Source organism: Vombatus ursinus, unplaced genomic scaffold, assembly GCF_900497805.2.
Source record: "Vombatus ursinus unplaced genomic scaffold, bare-nosed wombat genome assembly UNPS02009770.1, whole genome shotgun sequence".
Classification (NCBI taxonomy): Eukaryota; Metazoa; Chordata; class Mammalia; order Diprotodontia; family Vombatidae; genus Vombatus; species Vombatus ursinus.
This window is the reverse complement of record NW_020949548.1, coordinates 8,037,395-8,060,948: the sequence shown is the minus strand read 5'-3', so window position 1 is coordinate 8,060,948 and position 23,554 is coordinate 8,037,395. Positions and strand designations below refer to the sequence as shown.

General features: G+C 40.8%; 1 protein-coding gene across 4 annotated transcripts in view; it reads left to right on the top strand.

Moving 5' to 3' along the window:
• The window catches only part of NAV2 (neuron navigator 2), a 457,081-nt gene that overhangs the window by 259,608 nt on the left and 173,919 nt on the right, over positions 1 to 23,554 (top strand). For all 4 annotated transcript variants that reach the window (XM_027852625.1, XM_027852624.1, XM_027852627.1 and 1 more), the window contains exons 9-10: positions 785 to 893; positions 3,843 to 4,232. In XM_027852625.1, the coding sequence (XP_027708426.1) occupies positions 785 to 893; positions 3,843 to 4,232 (499 nt within the window). The remainder of the gene's footprint in view (positions 1 to 784; positions 894 to 3,842; positions 4,233 to 23,554) is intronic.

The window sequence follows — 23,554 nt, the reverse complement described above, 5'->3', positions numbered from 1 at the left end:
CTTAGGCAGGAAGAAAGTAAGCCTCCATCAAAGCACATGTTTGTTAATGATCCAAATGGATTTTTTAGTTAACCTTGGCTTGGATTAAATTAGTTTGTAAGGCATGGGCAAACATAACTAATGTCAACTTGGAAATATAGTTGCTAAGATTCAATACTTTGCTCTATAACGTTCCCCTGATACTGGTAGAAGGTTATTCATGAGAAACAACCAAGTATAAGTCTTTGAAAGTCATAAATGGACTACATGGCAAGAAGAGCATATGCCAACATTTTAAGTTGATGTCCAGTTTGGCCAAGAGACATCAATGTGATCCACTACCATGAGTCAGCTAGGTAGTATAGTCGATAGAGTGCTGGGCATGGAGTAAGAAAAACCTGAGTTCAAATCCCACCTCAGACATTGCCTTAGCTGTATGATGACCCTGGGCAAGTCGCTTCACTCTGTTTGTCTCAGTTTCCTCATCTGTAAAATGAGCTGGAGAAGGAAATGGCAAACCACTTCAGTATCTGCCAAGAAAACCCCAAGACCAAAACGACTGAACAAGACAGCAAATATCCCAGAATTGTGGTGAGGATCAAATGAGATAATGCTTGTAAAGTGTTTTGCAAGTCCTAAAGTGCTATGTAAATACCAGCTATCATCCTTTTCCTCCTCCTCCTCCTCCTCCTCCTCCTCCTTCTCCTTTTCCTCCTCTTCCTCCTCATCCACCATTCCACAGAGACCTTACAGAGTAGAGATGCTGCTTTGTTGTGACTCTACTCCTTCTAAAATCTCTTTCTAGGGGAGGATCCTGAGACTCGACGACTTCGAACTGTGAAGAACATTGCTGACTTGCGGCAAAATTTGGAGGAGACCATGTCCAGTTTACGAGGAACTCAGGTTACACACAGGTAGCCAGCAGCGTGAATAATGTCTGTCAGAGCGGTGCTAGCTCCGTGCCTGGATGCACCACCAGTCGAGTGATTAGTGTTGATAACAAGAGAAATGAAATTGATCTGAAAGCATCCTGGCATTCAGAAAGGATTACATGGAATGCGGAAAGGGGAGTTTTAGAGTACAGATTTCCATGTAGACAGGATTTCCCGAAATGAGCTTTAGAAAAAGGCTGTTAAAAGCACCAGATGATATAAAAGCCAGATAATATCATAGATCAAGCAATTATTTAAATTTGATTTGATTTACATTTTAAAAAATCTCTACTATACTTGTGTACATAGGCAGGTGAACTGTATTTAATTTACTGGTTTACATACATGCTTTGAATTCTTTTGTAAATCCCTGGAATATTGTTTATCATGCCTAGGTATACATATATAGAAGTAGGGTAGGACTTTTAAATCCATGATAATATTCTAAATATGCTTAAAATGTCTGTCTGGATTCTGTTTGAACACGTATTTAAGGATAGTTAATCAGACTATTTTAAAAGTTGGGCAAGAGGTTTAAGTGAATATCACTGTTAGCTATACTAAATTATTCTGGCAGATTGAGGTTGTATCTTTTACCATTGTTTACCAGAGTGAAGTCTGAGTTCCCCCTGTCAAACTCCCAGTGAGTCTATTTTGATTTTCAAGTTTCAATTAATATGACAGCTCATTATGACTAATGAATATAGCCATGAGGCCCCGAGACCTCCCCACTTTTTATAGTGCTAACTAAATCAGGGCAGACCTCATGTCTTGGCCATGTTTTGCAGAACACATGGGACCAAAATCTGCTAATGGAAAAATTTACTTAATGTATTTCAGGAAGTTCATTGTCCTCCTCACACCAGTAGAGTCCCATGATATTGACATGAGAAAGTATGAATTACATCATGTCAGGTTACATACCTTAGTGGCCTTTGGGACCAAATAAATGTTTTTCTTATATCCCAAACTTCATTTGCTTTCTGAGCCCTTTCTGACTCGTGACTTTTTCATTGCACTTGAAACTAAACGTTTTTTCATATTTTTGAGACCTTTTGTCCCATTACTTCTCATGAGGGACCAATTATAGGTAGAAAACAAGGTTCTGAAAATGGACTGGATTGATGCATTGTCATAGATTGTCATCTGTAAGAGTCATGGCTAGAAAGACTGTAGCACGATGGATAGAAACACTGCTAACTTTATAGTCGATAAGCATTTATTATTTGTTGTTACTGTTGTTCAGTCATCATCAATCATATCCAACTCTTTCTGACCCCATTTGGGGTTTTCTTGGCAAAGATACTGGAGTGGTTGGCCATTTCTTCCTCCAACTCATTTTACAGATGAAGAAATGGAGGCAAACAGGGTTAAGTGACTTGCCCAGGGTCACAGTTAGGAAGTATCTGAAGTTGGATCTGAACTCAGGAAGATGAGTATTCCTGACTCCAGGCCTGGCATTCTATCTATTGCACTACTTGCTGCCCCTAAGCATTTATTAAGTACCTACTATATTCTAGGCACTGTGTTAAACATTAGGACTCCAGAGAAAAGCAAAAGATAATCGCTGCCCTCTAGAAGCTACAATCTAATAGGAGAGACAACAAGCAAACAAGTATGTTTGGATGGGAAATGTTACCTTGAAAGAAGGAAAGACGTTCAGATCTGGCCTCGGACACTTGACACTAGCTGTGTGACCCTGGGCAAGTCATTTAACCCTATTGCCTAGCCAAAAAGAAAAAAAAGGAAAGATGTGAACTAGTAACCTAGAATGAAAAGGTAGATGGAAAACCTCAAGTCTTATTTTCATCAATTCTGCTCTTCCCATTTTTTTGCTTTTTTGAGTTATGGGTAACTATTTAATAGGCTAGCATGCTCAAGGGAATGACTTAGATGGGTTGCTTTCTACAGCAGCGGAAGAATTACCTATTTTGATGAAGTTGTTATTCCGTCAAAGTACGAAGATCAGCAAAACACTTAGATGCTAGTTTAGGAGATTGTGAAAAATGTTACTGAAATGGTTCTATTCGGACCATTCATAGAAAATTCATTCTACAGTTCTAATCAGATGCAAAATATGGTGTTGCTGTTACAGTTTTTGAGTTACCTTATTTGAATCATTTTAGGATACTGACTTATTTTATGACATTCAGTAGTTTCATTATCTTGTAACACACTCTAAAAACCCATTTGCCTAAGTATAGGACTTTTAAGATATACATTAGATATACATGTTCTTTGTGTTTATATTTTTAAATTATCTTTTAAAAAATTTAAAGATAGGATTATGAGGCAGCTAGGTGGTATAGCGGATATAGTGTTAGGTCTGGAGTTAGAAGACCTAAGTTCAAATCCAGCCTCAGACACTTAATAGCTGCGTGACCCTGGGCAAGTAATTTAACCCTGTTTGCCTCACTTTCCTCATCTGGAAAATGAGCTAGAAAAGGAAATGGCAAACCATTCCATATCTTTGCCAAGAAAACCCCAAAAGGGGTCATGAAGAGTCAGGCACAACCAAAATGACTGAACAAAACTAGACCTGAAATTTGCTGGGATAAGAACCACCCAAGTGGAGAAACTCCAATCTAACAACTCAGATTAGCACCTTCTCCACAACTTTAACTCTTAGAGAGTTGCCTAGAACACTGAGAGGTCAGAGACTCATCTAACCAAGATGTGTCAGAAGTGGGCCTCGAGCCTGGATCTTTGTGGCTTCAAAGTCGCATCTCAATCCACTATGCCAAGTTGCCTCATTTCTTGAAAGATACTCAATTGAATCTAACAAGTGTTGGATTAATCTCTTGCCATGTAGCAGACATCACCAGGCTAGGCACTGGAGATATGAAGACAAAAATGAAACACCCACTACCCTCAAGGATTTTGATAACCCTAAGACCATTACAGTTGTGACACAAAGAATTTTTTTTCCAGCACATTGGAAACCACATTTGACGCCAATGTCACCACTGAAATAAGTGGGCGAAGCATCCTCAGCTTGACGGGAAGACCTACTCCTTTGTCATGGAGAATTGGACAGTCCAGCCCTCGGCTTCAAGCAGGTGATGCGCCCTCAATGGGCAATGGCTACCCACCAAGAGCCAATGCAAGCCGGTTCATCAACACTGAGTCAGGTCGTTACATGTACTCCACCCCCCTGAGAAGGCAGCTAGCATCCAGGGGCAGCAATGTTTGCCACGTGGACATCTCAGATAAGGGGGGAGATGAAATAGACCTCGAAAGCATCAGCATGGACGCCACAGGCTACATGAGTGACGGGGATGTTCTAGGCAAGAACATCAGGACGGATGACATTACCAGTGGGTGAGTAACTGTACCTTCCATCCTTCAGTTATGACATACAATGGCGTGACTAGAGTTATGAGTATTTTGTTGTTTCTTTGGTAGGACCATGCCATCTCGTTTTAGTGACCAACTATTAGAGTTACAATAAAGAAAATTTCACATCATCTTACCTTCTAGCATCAAAAACTGCCCTTATGTCTAGTATGTCTGTGAGCACAAAAGACAAATTAAGGAAGTAATTAAAATATAACCACAATCTCAAAAATACATTAAGGCAGTGTGATAAAATGGAAGGACCAATCATTTGAGAGTCAGAAGGCCTGGGTTCTAGACTTAGAATTTTTTTGGTGACATTTATATAGTGCTTTAAGGTTTGCAAAGCACTTTACAAATATTATCCTATTTGATCCTCATGACCCTATAAGGCAAGTGCTATTATTTTCCCCATTTTACAGACCACAAAACTGAAGCAAACAAATGTTGTGATTTCCCCAGAATCACACAACTGGCCAACTGAGGCAGGATTTGAACCAAGGTCTTCCTGACCCCAGGCCCTGCTCTCTCTCCACTGTACCACCCAGATGCCTCATTTGAAGAGATCTTTAATAATTCTGAAGACAATTCAGAAAATTACAGTGTCTCAGAATTGCACATATTTTATAATGATAAAATGATCAAAGTGCTATGAAATAGCTATTTATTTTATTTGTCTGGTTTGTTTGCATCCCGGATAAATTAAAGTTTACTGCATTTCTGTTGAGAATACTGATGTAGAGGAACTTCCTTTGCTTTGATGTAATGTTGACTATTTCCACAAGGTGGGGATATCAGAGTGTTCTATGCTGAATCTTGATTAACATCCTAGGAGAAATTGCGGATTTCTTTAATGATCAAATAAAAGCTAAAAGCCTATGTGTTTATGTTTCGGACAGGGCTTGGAAAGCTCACATTTTAGCAAATAGCTCTTTAGTATTGGGGCTAGTAACAGATGAATAAGTATAAACAACCAAACCCAGCTATTGATCTGGAGTTTGAGTTGTTACATTACTCATCCCTATATCAATGGAGAATGTACTTGCCTACATCCAATAAGAAAGTTGTGAACATGTTTTATGATTAAATTTTCCCTTTTCATTCAAGTTGATATTCCTTTACCAAGACAGATCACAGCCCTTTTATGACTTTTTATCCTATTCAATTCTTATTCTAGTCTTTCTACACATACTCCTGGTTCTTTTAATATTCCAAGATTACTGATGTTTGACTGTCCCTTATCCCTTAGTCCCACTAAGACTGGTCCACCTCCTTTTCCAACTATGTCTAGCCACAATAATGTCTCTTCTTTCATTCCTTACCTACCAGTAGTTGTTGACATTATACTATAGTCCACGTATGTCTACCAAGCATCTTTCCACTGCTGTTTAGGTTACTAAAATTTTGATTCTTCCATTATCAGGGCATGTCATATTTCAATTATATAGAATCACTGGGAGAGTTTTAGCATTAAAGAAATGGCCTTTTTATGGCAATGAGCAACTTGGGAAATATTGAAAGTACTGAACATTTTCTCAAATGCAATCCCACTTTCTTCCTTCTACTCAATTCTGCAAATTTACTCACTGCGTGCACCGATTCTGCATTGTAACATCCATCTATCTATCTATCTATCTACCTATCTATATATGTGTGTGTGTGTGACAGTCTTGACACAAAGACAAAAAAGTGTGACACATATATTCATATGTTTGCATGTACAGAATTGGTGTACACATTGAGTAGATGTGCAGTATTTAGTTGAATATATATATCAGAATACATATATATGCATATATGCGTACATGTCTGTATACACCCACATTTATAAAGACAGATGGACAGACCAGTTATGAACTATCCCTCCAGCTACATATTGTTTCCTGGGTAGTATCTGGTTTTTTTCCACTTTGTTTGCTTGTTTGTTTTTTTCATTGTAAATAGATCAATGTCTTTTGCATTGCTGTGGATTTCAGTGAGGAAGTTTTATAGTGTTCTGGGTCATGGTTCAATTAGGGCAATGTCATCTCCTAATAAGAGTTTTTGAAGAACCTAATTATGAATAGGCAATCTTTTTTTCATTGTTTGGACCCTGCCCAGTATATCTAACTACTGGCAAACCAGTCAGGTGAACATATGTCTCACTGTTTTGCACCTTGCTTTATGTCAGTAATCAGCAGCCCACTGAACTAAATTAACACTGTCATTCCATCTGTCAACGAGTCTTGTACAGTTTTAAAATATGCATGGGAGACGTTGTTTGAGGAGAGCCTTCAATCCATCAATCAACAAGCATATCTTAAGCATTTATTATGTGCCAGGCACAGTGCTAAGCATTGGGAATACAAAGAAAAATAATATAAAAAAAAATCCCTGCCCTCAAGAATCTTTCATTCTAATAGGGAAGACAACATGTACCTACATTGGTACATACAAGATTCATACAGAGCAGATAAAGAGATAATTAGAAGGAAAGGACTTGAATTAAGCTTCATGTAGAACATGGCATTTGAGCTGAGTCATGAAGGAAGTCAAGTATTACAAAAGGTAGGGGTGAGGAAGGAGGGCACTTCAAGCATGGGGGACAGCCTGACAATCTGTGCAAAGGTGTGGAGATGGGATATGAAATATCATATGCAAAGAACAGCAAGTAAGCCAATATAGCTAGACCAGCTCGTTCAGGGAGGAGAAGAATATGTAAGAGTGGAAAGATAGTAAGGGACCATGTTGTGAAGAGCTTTATACTGTGTCTTACACGGAGGTGTTTATATTTGATCTTAGAAGTATTAGGAGCCATGGGAGTTAAATGAGGGAATTGGCATGGTCACACTTAGACATTTTAGGAAAATCAATTTGGCAACTACATGGAGGCTCATTTGGAGTGGCAATCTGAAGCAATGAAAGCAAAAAGATGACTATTTGGGGGTATTCAATTCAACTCACCAAGAACAGCTGCCCATGGAAGAGGTGCTGAGTTAGCAAGATCTCATTCAAAGCTCTTTGCACATATATTTTCACCTCGTCTGATTTCTGCTGTTTTGTAAGTCAGCATTGCTCATAGACTTGTGACCTATTTGTCTGTAATATCTTACAAATGACCATGTGCTTTAAACTGGTGATGTCCATGGCCTTCATGTCTCTCTGTGGCAAAGAGATTGTGTTTCCTGGCAGACTTGGTATATGGACTCATTTAGCCTCTTCCTTGTGGTGACTGTTTAGCATTGATTAAACCTGAGAGTTAGAGTCAAAGACTTTCTCTTGCTTGACTTAATTTTTCAATTTCCTACCTTTCACAGCTTCAATCTTGTTGAAACGGGTCAGTTGGAGGTGTCCTAAATGGGCACAGTAATTCTTCTCATCTTTATCCTTTTGCCAAAACAGACTGTTTAATTATAGTGTAAAACAAAAGAGAAAAGTGCTCATTTTTCCTCTGCTGGACACCTGCAGGCTAGTATACCCAAGAGCAGGAGAATCCCAAAAGTAGAGCCCTATAAAAATGTGTAGGAACCCAAATATATCCCAGATGAGTCCAGATATGTAGCACCTCCTCTGGGGTCTCTTTCTTAACTGGCTCTCACAGGGTGAGCTTGGGGTTTCCATAATATAGCTGACTACTACTGTCAAGGTTCAGATATAATTTTGGATCTCTCAAAAAGGTGCTCACGTCATACAAATGTGTTTGGGCATGTAGGGCTGGATTCACATGTGAAGTGGTTGCCTATAAAAAAATACAGGAACAGGGGCTCTTACATAGTAGATTTAACAGAGGTTACTATATATAAAAAAGAAAAGGAGAAGGAAGGCATATCTCCACTAGAGCATTTTATCAGGTTATAGGTACCCAAGTATCAAGAGTAATAGAAAGAAGCCTACGTATGAACACTGGTAAAGAATCCAATGGGGACTTATGTGTTAGGTATATGTGTGTGTATGTATGTGTGTGTGTGTGTGGCCAAAAAGTTGTCATATGTGGTTCACTGGAAATCCTTTTCTACTTTTGTGGGGTCCTCATGAAGTTCCCCTTAGAAGTTCTCAGCTGGTTTTTCAGGATTGGTGCCTTTTTGTGATCTATAGTTTGCATTTCTCTATTCCACGAGGGGTCAAATTCTCTAAAACTACCTCTGTCTTTGGATGACTGTCTCTCTGCATCCATCCACAAATGCCCTGGTGGCCACTTATGCCACCATTCAACACTCACCACTATAGGATCTCTGGAACTCACAAGGTTGCTGAGATACCTCCATCTTGGAATACATATTTAATTAACACCAGGAAAGAATGAATATAAAGAGACAGAGGATTCCATGGGGTCATAGCTACTATGGCCAGATAGGAGAGGGAGCAGTTGTCCTTTGCCCACCCAACCTTTGGGGAGGCAGTTCAAAGAAGATCTGCCACTGCACCACCACTAAGGAAAGAGAGAGAAAGAGAGGCAGAGGCCACCCCTTTTATATAGCCACTTAATTCTAGCTCAGCATCCCACCAACCTCTGAGTCAAGAGTTCTGCGTCTGCGGCCAGTTAGGATTGTCATCACCTCATAGTATAAACCCTCAGTCATGCAGGGCTAGAAACTGGTTTTCCCAAAGTTCCACATGGAAATGAAATCAAGCGAGAAATACCAACACATGCTCCATGTCACCCCATAGGAAGGGAAAACCTAAGTGTGTTCCCTGTTACAAAGCCAAGCATAAACTTCATTTATAGTTATCTCTATTAAATTTCATCTTATTAGATTTTGTTGGGTTTTGGACAGAGATGGCATATTAAGAATAACAGGTAACTTAATGTTTGTAAATCATAATAAGAGCCGTGTGATTATTAGCACCATCCATCACTCTGATACTGTCACCGTACAAGCAATAGGAGGCCACAGAGTTCCACACTTGTCATTTTAAAATTTTGAGTTCTAGGCAAGTTACTCCGCTCTCTGAGCTTTATCTTGATGATCTGTAAAACCCAATTTGGACTAAATCATCTTTTATGTGCTTTCCAGCCCAATTTAATCAGTCAAGTATTTATTCAGTATTTACTATGTACCAGGCACTAGAGATACAATTTCAAAGCACAAAACAATCCCTACTCATGATGGGTTATCATATATCAAAAAGTCTTATCCATTGGCTGGTTGCAGAGGGATGAAAACTTCAACCACAACCACTCTAGAAGACAGTCTGCTAAGTAATAAAGAGTTTGTAACTTTTGCCATCCATACTAACAACATAACAAATTCTTGAAAGTATTGAAGAATGATCTACTATCTTGTTAACTATTTCAAAGATCAGTATATAAAACTGTGTATTTCACTCTAAAGTTTAGAGCAAAAGACCAGAATATTTGCCAAAATATAATAAATTAATAATAAAATAAAATTCATTCATTCAACCTGGAAGTACTGAAGTTAATGTGACCTATTCTTCTGTTTGAAAATCTCACTCATAGTCGTCCCCCCCCCAGGTTACGTCTATACAATTCTCAGCATCTGGATTAAAGACTGAAAGGCTCAGTCAATCCTCCAGATGTTTTCACTATATAACAATAAGCTTCCAAATTTTTGGAAATAATCACATTTAAAGTTTTCCATTTTTATCTGTATGTTTGGCTTCATATAGAAGCAGCCTATACATATGGGTAATGTATAAATCAGTACAGAATAGTTAATATGAGGTTATTTAGAAAACCCATCATTGCAATAACTTTCCTGTAAATAAGGGAGGCTTTTGAGTTTGTAGAATAATTTTTAAGGACAATAGTTTTCCTTCAGTTTTATGTGCAGTCATTCATTTGACAAACCTTTATTGCTATTGCTGTTGTTATCATCATTATTATTATTGTTATTATTGTTCTAGGAACTGGGGATAAGAAGGGCCAAGAAAAAACCCAAACAAATCCCATAATGGTCTCTGCCTTCAAGGAGAATGGGGTGGAGTGGAAAACATGTAGCCATAAAATGAAGACACAGAATAATTTCCAGGAGGAAGGGCAGTAATAACTAGGGGAATGAGTATAGGCTTCCTGTCAGAGGTGGTGACTGTCATAGGACTTGAAGAAACTCAGGGATTCCATGTGGTGCAATCAATGAGGGAGTAGATTCTTGATATGCAAAAGACACAGAGCTAGGAAATGGAATTTTGTATGTGAGAAATCACAAATAGTCTCACTGATGCAGAGTGTGAAAGAGTAATCTGTAATTAACATATATATATTTATATATATACAAACATACATATACACACACGTGTGAATATGTGTACTTAAACCCCTTTAATTCCGCTTACATTGTGCTTGAAACTAGATCAGGGAAGAAAATCCAGTTTATTATCATGAGGTCCAACTGACCTAGTACCAACAAGCACTTTTTGTCTGAATTTCATGGTGATCTGATCACACTGCTTTCTTTCCTGGATCGGAAAGATAGACGTTAGCTGTAGCAGCAAAGATGTGAAAATAGCAGATGACTTACAAGTGTTGATCTGGGAAAGCTACCTATTCGTGATCTAAAAATGTAGAATGCCATACGGCTCTAAAACGAAAATAAGGGCAGACATAGGGTCCATATGTTAAAAGAATTTTTTATGTATTCAAATGGGTGGTTGCTTTGTTGAATAACCTTCCATAATGTAGTCCTAAGAATATGAAATAGGATTTAGAATCTTAAGAGTCATGGAAGGTGAGAACTGCAAAGGACCTGAGAGGTCCAATACTCACAGGATAAGAGATGCAAAGCTGGAAGAGGCCTCAGAGGTCATAACCCTTTCATTGTGCAAAGAAGAAAACTGAGAACTGGGGAGATTTTGAATTGCCCTAAGTCATGTAGGTGTTAAGTGTCAAAGGTGGGATTTGAACCAGGTGTCTCGACTTGAAAGTCAATGATCTTTCTACTGTCCCACACCAAACTTCTTCATTTTACAAAGCCTATTGGAAAGTGTCTAATTCTTCAGGTTCCTAGATCCCCTGACACATGGACACTGATCGAGACAAGGAATGCTTCCTACTAGAACTGGGGAAACCGAGGCTAATATGTCTGTGGTAACATCCTCTTATTCTTTTGTGGTAGCATTGCATGGCTCCATCTAATGGCCCAGCCTAGAATTGGTCTGGCAATTTACATACAATTTTGCAGCAAATTTCATTCACTCAGAGCAGTGGTGTCAGTCAAATAGAAATGGGGGTCACTAATCTGTGCATAAGGAGCCCTGTGGATGCTATATTGATTTGGCTTTAAAGTGTAATGTCATCTATGTTTTATTGTATTTTTATTTTGTTAAATATTTCTCAATTACATTTTAATCTGGTTCTAGCCACACTAGGGAGTATCGTGGGCCTAATATTTGACACCTTTGACTTAGAGAACACAATGCTGGTTTGAGGCAAACATTTTTGGAATTTGAACTTTACTAAAAATTATCAAGGGGAACAGGAACCCAAAAGGCAATAAGTATTCCTAAATGAAAATGGTTGTTCTTTCCTTATCTAATTGTTTAATCGTGGTCAGCAAACACAGTGCAAAAATGGAAAAGTATAGATATAAAGAAGATGGCACAGCTAAAACTTAAAAAACTGTCAGCTGACCCTGCATCACATTAAGTGATATTGGTCTAACCAACCTATTCTATTCTCTTGCCAAATTCTTCTGATTCTTCCTCCCTGTACTTACCCGTGCCCACACTCATATATCACATCCATGGCCTTCTCTCCATTCACAGCACCACCACCCTCATTTAGGCTTCCATCACCTCTTTGCCTGAACTCTTTTTATAGCCCCTTAACTGATCCCTCTGCTTCCAGCCTGTCTCTTTTCTAATCCGACCTTGATTCCGTTGGGTCTGGCAATCATGTCATTCCCCTGATAGAAGTGGACCCCTGTTACCATTATTAGGATATCAGGTAGATTCCTGAGTCTGGCATTGAAGACCTTCCACAAAATGACCCCAGCATCATTTTATAGTATTCACTATTACGTGCTACAATCCAAAAGGCAATAAGGATTCCCAAATGAATTTAATTAATATTATCTTCTAATCTTCTATGTTGGATAAGTAGCTCTTTCTAGGTCTTGACCTACCATGCCTCATGCTTAGAATGTACTTCTTCCCCTTCTACCCTTCAAGGGTTAACTCTTCCACGTAGATTTATCTGATTCCCCCTACTCAAAATAATAATAATAACAGCATTTTTATAGCACTTAAAAGTTTGCAAAGCTCTTTGTTGTTGTTGAGTCATTTTCAGGTCACGTCCAATTCTTTGTGACCCCATTTGGGTTTGTCTAGGCAAAGATACTGGAGTGGTTTGCCATTTTCTTTTCTAGCTCATTTTACAGATGAGGAAACTGAGGCAAACAGGGTTGAATGATTTGCACAGGGTCACACAACCAGTAAGAGTCTAAGGTCAAATTTGAACTCAAGAAGATGAGTCTTCCTCATTCTAAGCCCAGTGCTCTATCCACTGGTCCACCTATCCACTGCATGATTCAGTCCTCCAGTCCTAGCTTGATTCTACTTTGTCTCAGAGATGGGGAACCTATGGCCCTGAGGCCACACGTGGCCCTGTAGGGCCACACTTGAGGACCTGCAAGGCCGCAGGTTCCCCACCTATATCCACAAAGCGTTTTACTCATCTTATTTCATCCTCACAATGACCCTGGGAGGTAAGTGTTTTAATATTATTATTCCCATTTTACGCATGAGAAAATTAAGGCAGACAGAGGTTAAATGACTTGCCCAGAGTCACCCAATTAGTAAGTGTGTGAGGCTGGATTTTGAACTCTTCCTGATTTCAGGCCCAGCACTCTGTTCATTGAACCACCTGGCTGCCTAGGTTGCTGTCATTAATATATTCCAGAGTGCTTTGATCTCTCATCTACGCCATCATACTATTGTTTTATATAAATTTGTCTCTGTCTGTCTCGCATCCTTTCAGTACAATGTAACCTCCTTGCGAGCGGGGATTCATTTTGTCCCTTCCTTCTTCCTGTACCCTTCCCCTTGCGAACATCTGAAACAATCTGATAGCCTGAGGCCCAGTAAGAATAAAATCCACATCTATGGAGCACTTTTAGGTTTACCAAGCACTTGCCTAAACATAATGGTGTCAGGAAGGGAGTGCAAATATTTCCATTTTACAGATGAGGTGATTAAGACTCAGGAAGATGGAGGGAATTGCCCAGGATGACCCACCTACTAAGTGTAAGGCAGGATCCAAGCCCCTTATTGCTCCTAAGTATAAATCCATGCTCTATTGGCTAGAACTCTTCTTGACTTCCTTAGATTTTCCAAATTCCTCGAGAGCAGAATTCTCTTTCTGAGCACCTGCGCCAGTCGGACATCTAGGGCTCTTGCAGAATCATGGAACGTTGGAGCTCAGAGGGGTCATTGTAGTTGCTGAGTGCAACCTCCTCCTTCTATGTGTCCGGCTCGAGGGTGTGACCGTCCCCATGACAGAGGAGGCAGGTGGCAGAGTGAGAAGTCCAGTCCATCCCTTCAGACACTTGCCCAATGTTGTATTCATTGCACATTGGTGGAACCCAAGACGTTGGCATGATTCATTTCTCCAGTCCTAGCTTGATTCTGCTTTGTCTCAGGGGTGGGGAACCTGAGGCCTCAAGATCACATGTGGCCCCCTAAGGCCACACTTGAGGATCTCAGAGGCCACAGGTTCCCCATCTATATCCAATACTTTCTGGGGTTTCATTCTGAGAGATTTAAGAATCAGAAATATCCTTCCAAGAAGAAAGCCTTTCCCTCCCTTTGGTGGGCACTTTTTCCCACTCCTGACATGTGTCTCCATCCCCCTAGAGCCCCAGGCATCTCACTGTTGTTCCATACCTGGCCTTACCCTTCTTAATCACTTAACTTCCTCTCCTCCCCTCTCTTCAGCCTATAAAGTCTTATTCTCTGTTTGCTAAGGTGAGGGGTCAGCTAGCTGGACAAGCTAGCTGGTGAGAATATAAGTGGTCAATAATGGCTTAATGTATTGAGGCCTCCCCAAAGTATATTAGCTAAAAGAATTACTAGCAAGTGGCACATAATGGAAGGTAGGGGGAGTGAAACAGATAAGGGAAATTTCCAGTATTGCCTTTCAAATAATTCCATGCATGTCTCTATAGAAGGCTAGTTTTGATTATCCCCCTCCCCCTGCCTTCTCTTTAGCATTTATACGTGGAAGAAGCATATAGAGAATTGAGCTATAATGAAGGAGATTTGGGTTGAAATTCTAGCTCTTCTGTTACCAGAACTGTGTGACCTTAGACAAGTCACTTCCCTTGGTCTGAATTTCTCCTTGTCTAAAATGAGAGGGATGATCCCTTAGGCCACTCACAGCTCTGATATTCTGTGAGTATCCCAGATAGACTGGACAAGCACTTTTTTTTAAGGCGGTCAGGGTTACACAGGGTCACACAGCCAGTAAGTGTCTGAGGCCAGATTTGAACTCAGGTCCTTCTAACTCCTGGGCTGGTGCTCTATCCACTACACCACCTAGCTGCCTGTGGATAAGCACTTTTTGAATTTGAGTAGCATTTATATCAAAGTAAGAAAAGAAGCTGAGAAAGCAAATACCGGATGGAATAAAAACTGGCTTAAAATAAGTGAGAATCTTTGTGTGTGTTCTGCGGTGTGTGTTCTACTGTGGGGTAGCTGAGGCCATGCTCCAGGACTGACCTTGTTAAATATGTCCTGTGTATTAACTATGTCCTGTTAAATGTGTGAAATGCTTCCCTTACTCTTTTTCAGAATGCAAGAGACCACACTAAATCAAGAAGGGAAGGGGCATTGAGGGTAAAACTGGCCCCTTTCTTATCATCCATGTTCTTCGCTAGAGTTTTTATACCAGTCTTAGGGCTGGAAGGACTTTGATTTTTTTTGTTATTGTTTCTGGCAAACTAGTAGGAGAGGAAGCCAAAAGAGTTGCTACAGCCCAGATAGATCCAGTTGCCAAGATAAATGATTTTACACCTCAGATTATGATGGCACTGGGTCATGAGAAGTTCCATTTTGCTCTTTCTTTCTTGCTTGCACCAGCAGGCTCTGGCCTCTGCAATGATTTGAAAAGGTTAAAATATCATTTCTTATGGGTCAATCAAACAGAAATTGATCCTTGGCCTTCGGAGGCCTTTGAAGTCAGGCAGCAAACTGCTCTCATTCCAACAGAGTTTGGTCTGCCGTGGAAACCAAGAGAAAGAGGGCAGAGTGAGTCAAGCAGGGTGTCAACCTTCTTGTTTTATAACTGCAGTGTGCCCAGTGGGCACTCAGAAACCATGAACCACCATGTTAAGGTTCACCCACTAGTAGCCTCCTAGTTTCTTTCTTTAACCATTTGCTAAAGCTCTCCTTGAAGTAGGGATGAGATAATAGCACCATGGCTTTCACATATGGAAAGGGAGATCAGAAAGATGAGTGTTCTTAAGATAGGTGTAGCCTGGTGGAAATGCAGACTGGGCATGCCAAGCCTGATGAGAAAGAATATAGAACAAGTGAAATCCAATGCAGAATTGGCAAAGATGTTTGATTTCTGAGCCAGTGGCACTCCAGATCTTCATGAAAGACAGACAGGTGAGGGATAGAAATGTGGCTTCTGACTTTGGGGAAGAGGTATGCCATTGAGAAGAGCACATTCTTGAAATGATGCTGAACAGCTACTATTAGTTATTCTCTTCCTCCTTTAAGATGAGGAACTACAACGGGGATTTGTGAGTCTAGGAGGAGAGCAAAGATTCATGGAGACACCAAGTTGTAATGGATAGAGTGCTGGACTCAAGTTCAAATCCTGCCCCTGACATCTACGAGCTGTGTGACCAGGAAAAAATCACTTAGCATCTCTGAGCCTCTGGTTCTACAGCCATAAAATGGAGATAATAATACCTGCAGTGGCTACATCACTGAGTTTTTGTGACCCTCAGCTGACATGGTATTCATAAAGACCTTGGAAAGCTGTAAAACACTATAAATAAATATCAGCTGTTATTCTTCCAGCAAGATTGAAGGGAAAGTCAAATCCTCATATGTGGGAAACAATCTCATCGTTTGCCTCTGTCTGAAGGGCAGCTAGGTGGCACAGTATATTGAGCACCAGCCCCGGAATTAGGAGGACCTGAGTTCAAATCTAGCCTCAGACACTTACTAGACTAGACTACTTAACCTTCTTTGTCTCAGTTTCCTCTTATATAAAGTGATCTGGAATAGGAAATGAAAAAACACTCCCATACCTTTGCCAAGAAAACCCCAAATGGAATCATGAAGAGTTGAACACGACTATCTGACTAAACAACAGCTCTGTCTGAGACAATTAAAATACTATTCAGAAAATTATTGACAGTGCAACCCACTTTCAATTATTTGTGTGGAAAAGATCTTCAGTGTTATGTTGACTGATTCACAGAGATAGCTATGGTGTAATGGGGGCAGAAGCAGGGGATTGGGGGTCAGGGGATCTGTCTCCAAATCCAAGCTCAGCTAATTGGATGACATTGGGCAAATCATTTAACTTCTATGGGTCCCAGGTTTCTCATTTGTGAGGTAATACTACACACACACACACAATACCGGTCTTCCTCTCAGGGCTCTGGGGAAGATCAAAGGGATGTCTATAAAATATATATTGCAGAATATATTTTAAACTACATGAATGTCAGCTATCAGATATCTTTCTACCACCCAGCATCCTCCTGGCTGTTTTCCTTCACTGCCCAGCTGGTGTGTTTTCAGTGCCAACTAATTGTTTATGCCCAAGCTAGTACAAAGTATTAGGAACATGAATCTATTGCTGCAAGGGGGTGTGGGGGTGGAAAATCATTCAGAGCACTGCAAAGCCAAATAGATATGGCTTTTGAATTATGCATAGTGTGTTTTTCCTCATACACATGATAGAACCATAGAACTTCAAAACTGAAAGAGGCCTTAGGGATTATTTAATCCAACCCCTTCCCTTTACAGGGGAGGAAATTAAGGGGCAGAGAGGTTTAAACAATTTGTGGTAGGTCGCAAAACAAGGCATCTGAAGCCAAGCCTAGAACCCAAATCACTTGGCTCCCAAGGTAGTAAGCTTTCCTGGACTCCTTCCCTCTCTGCCTCTGCTCTTCGGTTCTCTAGTCATCGAGCTAACATAAATACTTTCCCAATCTTGACTTTTTCTTTGACACTGCCATACAATGAGTGATAGTACATATCTTGGGTGAATACAATGACCTCTGTTCTCATAAGCGTTTCTCAGCATGGAGTAGGTAGGAACAAAGTAGCATGTGTTTCGGGTAAGGGGCGGGGGGTTATAGAGGGGATTCATTTGCCTAAGTGTTGCATAACCTGTGACAGTTTTCCCAACATGGGTGTGATTTTCGCTGGTTTAGTTGAATTATGGTTTTGCCCACCATCAGTCTTCCATGAACACTAGGAAGACAGGAACTCCACGCATTCCAATCTGTCCGACATAGGACCCAAGACTGATTTACTGAGTGCATGGGGTCTGTCAGCCTTGGTCGGAAGCAAGGTGGGTATTTTTCTGAGACGAGGAAGAAAGATTGAGCTGAAAACCGTCTGAGAAAGGAGACGCTGTATTTTATTCTCAAGGCTTTCTCAGGATTTAGTAGTGATGATGGGTATAGTGGCTATGGGCTTGGATTATTGGGAGACTGAAAATCAATTCTATTAAGAAAGCAGCATGGTACAATTTTGACATTCGGAGGCCAAGCCTCTCCTATGGTGGAATAATTTATATTGGTCTGGTCATTTAGTGAAGGGGAACAGAAGGGGAAAGAGATTTCCTCCCTCTCATCAGGAAGCTGTACTTGCTGACCTGGCATCATAGATCATTGATTTAACCTAGGGAGGACTTTGGGGGCATCTAGGCCAACCCTCTGGACAGCACTGCCAGTGGATACTAAATTGGCAGAACAAACCTTATTGCATTTAGGGAATTGTATAGAGCTACAAGGGACCTCAGAGGCCGTCCAGTTCATCCGCCTTATTTTACAGATGAAGAAACTGAGGCTTAGCAGGCTTAAGGGACTGGCCCAAGATCACACAAGAAAGCATGTCTTCTGACTCCAAAGCCAGCACCCTTGTTACTATATCATACTGCTTCTCTCAATAGAATTTCCCTTCTGACCTTAGGACTTTTCCCACTCTGGGAAGGCAATCAATGGGAGGAAAGATGCTGTGAAGTGGGGGAGTAGGGGTGAACCAGTGAGCGCAGAGCCAGCCAAAGGTATTTGTGCTGGAGAGGAAACTGACAACCCAGACTTGGTGATTGGTCTCTCAAGAGGATACCTTATACCTTTCCCTTCTTCCCCTATCGCTGCCCTTACAGTGATTTAGAGAGCTGAGACTTCCCTGGCTGCCTGCTATTACTAGAAAATGAAAGCTCTTCCTTTCTGCCTTTCTCCTTAGGAATAAGGTTTTAGGCTAAATTAATGAAGTAGGTGAAAGTAAGTGAAAATTGTCTCCAGCCTTCTCAAGGCTCACTTATCCCCATCAGCAGCAGGCTTGCCAGTGTCCACTTATGCCTCTATTCCACTTTCGGTTAGCACTACTTGTCAGGAAGTAAAAACTTCCTAACGGGCTCCATGAAGCTGCAACATTTCAGATGATGGCTTAGAAAAAGCTTCCTAATGGGTAGAGTTATTTAAATGTGGAACTTGTTAGTATTGGCATGACCTTAGTCATACTAATTGGTATGACCGCACACTTGGTCACGTCAATGTGACCTTGCTCGAGTCATTTAAGACACACTTTGGCCTTTAGTCTCTTCATTTATAAAAGGAGAGGATTGGACCAGATGATCTCAAAAGTTCCTTCCGGCTCTAAATCTTTGACACTGGGATCTCAGGAAGAGGAGGTTCGCCCCCTCACTAAACATCTTAACCACATTGTAGAGCGAATTAACCGGTTCAGGTACCGGTTAAACTGGCCTCTCTTCCAAATCTGAGATTGGATGATTCTGTGAAAGTCCCTAACCAGCATTTCCTCAGGGCCTGCCCTCCTAATATGCTAAGCAGGCTTTGCGGTCCCAGTGGAAATGCACATATCCCCAAAGGTTAGCAGGGACAGAGCCGCCCCTTGTACCTACTAGCTGGAGACAGCCAGTTGTTAATTTCAGTGTAATAGAAGCATTTATGCCTCAGAAATCAACAAATGTTACAAATTATGGCGTGATGTGTCCTTTTCTTGGTTGTCTAGACTTAAGAAAGTGATGGAGAAAAATGTTAATGATACAGATTAAACCTGGGAAACCATTTGTTAAACATTTTACCAGCACACCTCTAATTAATACTTGAAGCTGTCCATCATTTCTATCTCAGTGAGGTTTGGAAAGCTTGTCTTAATAGGAGAAAGGAGAAACAAAATCTTCTGTCATCTTAGAAAAGAAGTGGATAGACTGTTGGGCCTAAAGTCAGGAAGACTCATCTTTCTGAGTCCAAATCTGGCTTCAGACAATACTTACTAGCTGTGTGACCTTGGACAAGTCCACTTAACACTGTTTGCCTCAGTTTTATCTCCTATAAAATGAGCTGGAGAAGGAAAATGGCAAACCATTCCAGTATCTTTGCCAAGAAAACTTTAAAGGGGGGTCATGAAGAGTCAGAAACAACTGAAAAAACTGAACATAGAAAGTAGAAAAACCACCTCATTTATAATGTTGCCCTGGGATGGCCTTGCTCCAAAACACAGTGTTGGATCTGGAAGTCAGAGGACCTGGCTTCAAATCCCAACTTGGCAAGACCACTCTGGGTCTCAGTTTCCTCGTCTTGAGAGTGAGGAGTTTGGGCTAGATGGTCTCTGAAGCCCAGTCTAGTCTTAGACCTGTGGTCCAATGAAGCCTAAGATCTCTTCTAGCTCTAAATTTACGACCCTATAATCCTGTCATCTCTCCTCCTTCCTCTGAATTTACTGGTCCCTGTGCCTGTCTCCCTCAAAGACACGCTCTTAGATTGCTTCCAATCAGTTCACTCTAGGGTGTTATGATGGCTTGCTTTGTCCCCACAAAATCATATTTGCATTTTATAAGTGTGTAACATAATGATGCAGAGGACTGACTATGGTAAAGGCTAGGGGGAAGGCAGAGGGATTGGAGGGCAGAGGGAGTTGAGGCATAGTGGCCCATAACTCTGGATGTAAAACTAGCCCTCTACCTTCCCCCTTAATTTTCATGGTTCTTGGTTGTTTTTGTGCTGGCATAACACTTAAGATGGGAAGCCTATGGGTAGTGGATAGAGATAAGGTCGTAGAGTCACAGGTTCAAGCCACAACTTTTGCACATCTTAGCTGTGTGGCCCCGTTCAAGTCACATAACCTTTCTGTGGCTCAGATAACAAACTCCCTAGGACTGTAAATTCCAGATTGCTAATCTGCCTTAGTAGAGATATGTTCCTTCCGAAGAGTAAGAGTCATATATCCCAAGGTAATCAGAGATCTAAGGGGAAGGGAGACACTGAAAACTATTTGGAAAAAGTGATTAGAGAAATTTTAATAAAGATGATTGTTCTGGATAAAAATTTTCCAGAAAAAAATTCTGGAGCCCTGTTTGGAGAAAGAGATAAGAGGAATTTTCATTGAAAATATTGTTCTGAACAAAAAAAAAATTCCCTAACTCAAAAAGGAAATAGCAACCAATCTTTCCTGAGAACTCCAGCATCATGTCAGGGTAGGAGATTTCACTGGGATCAGGAGTTCCCTCCACTAATCTGAGTCTGCAACTTATCTATCATTTCTCAGATCAAGAGTAGGAAGGTCACTAATAAAACCCTCTTATTTTACTTATGAGGAAAAAGGTCCAAAGAGGTTGTGAGTTGTCCCTGGTCACACAGGTACTAAGAGGTAGCGGTGGGTTTTGAATTCAAGTCCCATGACTCCTAGTTCTTCACTTCCAGTTTGGTGCTCTTTCATCTGGACCATGTTGCTTCCTGATTTAGTGACAAGGGCATTAGGAAAGGAAATGACTTGTCCAGGGTCATACAACTAGTATCTCTTAGAGGCAGCATTTGAACCTACATCTTCCTGACTCTAAGCAATCCTCTGTCAGTTGTACCATCCTGCTTTTCTATGTACTGTATCAAGTTCCACCTTAACAATTATACTAATAGGCAGCAGGTGACAAAGTGGATAGACTACTGGGCTCAAAATCAGGAACACCTGAGTTCAAGTACAGCCTCAGACACTGTGTGAGCCTGGGCAAGTCACTTAACATCTGTTTGCCTCAGTTACCTCAACTGCAAAATGAGGATAATAATAGCACCTGCCTTGCAGGTCGTTGTGAAGAGCCAAAGAAATATTTGTAAAAGCCCTTGAAAACAATGCCTGGCACATAGTAGGTGCTATATGAATACTTATTCCCTTCCCTTCCTTCCCCATGAATGGAATTTACCTCTGTTTATTAAAATATCTCACCAAAGTATAGAACAGGCTCCCCTAAATATTAGCTACTGAATATTTTTTTTTTACAAGAAAACTGTACTGTAACTGCTTAAGTCCAGCCAGATGAAAGAATGGGTCCAGGTGGTTTCTGCTCTCTTATTCTGCTTCTCCCTTTGTTTTTCTGTAATTCGTATCCTCTGTGGCTCATCTTTTTGGCATTTGAGTCATTTTTCTATAGTCTGGACCCTTCTCACTTTTAGTACTAGCTGCATAGCACTAACCCTATGGTGCTCTATCTTCATGAGACCTAAGGAATTAGAACAGAAAAAGATTTTAGAAGTCATTTAGATATATGTCAAAGGCTCATGAACTTAAAGTTAAGAAGGACTTAAGGGTCACACAATCCAATCTGCTCTTTCTACACATATAGGAACTTTAGCCCAGAGAGGTTGAACCATTAGCTCAAAGTCATACTAATAATAAGCTGCAGAGCCTTGAGCCAAATACATCATAACTACCTCCATACCCCATGCTCTTTCTCAACTGGAAAGAAAGCAGAAAGGAAAGAAGGGTCCCAAATTTTCATAAAGTTTTCCTACTTCTATTCCTAGCCTCCCAAGTATCTCTCATCTTTGACAGCCAATGAATATTTATTTTCATCCATGAAATAGTTCGTGGGTTTTATTTTTGGGTTGAACATTCTCTTTCCAATTATTCTTTATTCTTCAAAATCCAGCTGCTCTGGACTTCTTGGTAAAAGTTATGATGACAAGGTTGGAGAACAGTGAGTTCGAATTGGGGTGAATTCTTTTTAAAGGCATTTGAATGACATTCAGAGTACTTTGGCCATGTGACAAGCAGTCTTGTGTTGAAAGACTGTGGAGGCAAGTCACACATTTGTCTTTAAATTTCAAGAGAGGAAGATGGCTGAGGGAAAGCAGTGATTTGCTAGAGCTCTCCCCCAAACCCCTCCAAATACCTATAAAAATGGCTCTAAACAAATTTTAAAGCAGCAGAACCCACAAAAAAACAGAGTAAAACAAATTTCCAGCCCAAGACAACCTGCATGACTGATCGAAAAAGTATATCGCGCTGGGCTGGGAGAGGATGGAGCAGGCCCCAAAGGACTGAATCACGGGCAGCTGTGGCGGTTTCCAGACTTCTCAACCCACAAACACCAAAGACAAATTAGAAGGTCAGTGGGAAAAGTCTGTTACTGCGGTGAGAGAAGAAGCTAGGTTTCAGCCGCAAGTCCAGAGCATGCCCTCGGGGCAGCGGCTGGCCCATAGACTGAGGAGGAATCGAGTGGCTGATCAGAGGGGGATTGCAAGGATCTCTTTTCCAGGGCTGAGGCAGAGATCTCTTGCTTTGCCCATGCTTGGATCTGAGTCACAGTTCTGAGGGGCAGTCCTGGGCTGAGGAGGAATGTTGGTGTGGTGGAGCTTGTTGTGATGGTGGAGAGAAAACACCTCCCCCCTTATCATACCACCTTGGAAGAACTGACACTTTTAAGGTCCCTAGAAGTATCTCTGAAAACAGCTGTACAAACCCCCGAAGCTTGGGACAGTACATTCTCCGCATTGGAAACAGACTCTTACTTTAACAAAGAGTTTAAAACTCAAGTAACTGGTTGGGATCATGAGCAAGCAGCGCAAAAAGAGTCAGACTATATTATCTTACTTTGGTGACAAAGATCAAAACATACAACCAGAAGAAGACAACAAAGTCAAAGCTCCTACATCCAAAGCCTCCAAGAAAAATATGAGTCAGTCCCAGGCCTTGGAAGAGCTCAAAAGGGATTTTGAGAAGCAAGTAAGAGAAGTAGAGGAAAAACTGGGAAGAGAAATGAGAGTGATGCAAGAAAATCATTAAAAGCAAGTTAACAGCTTGCTAAAGGAGACCCAAAAAAATTCTGAAGAAAATAACACCTTAAAAAATAGCCTAACCCAAATGGCAAAAGAGGTCCA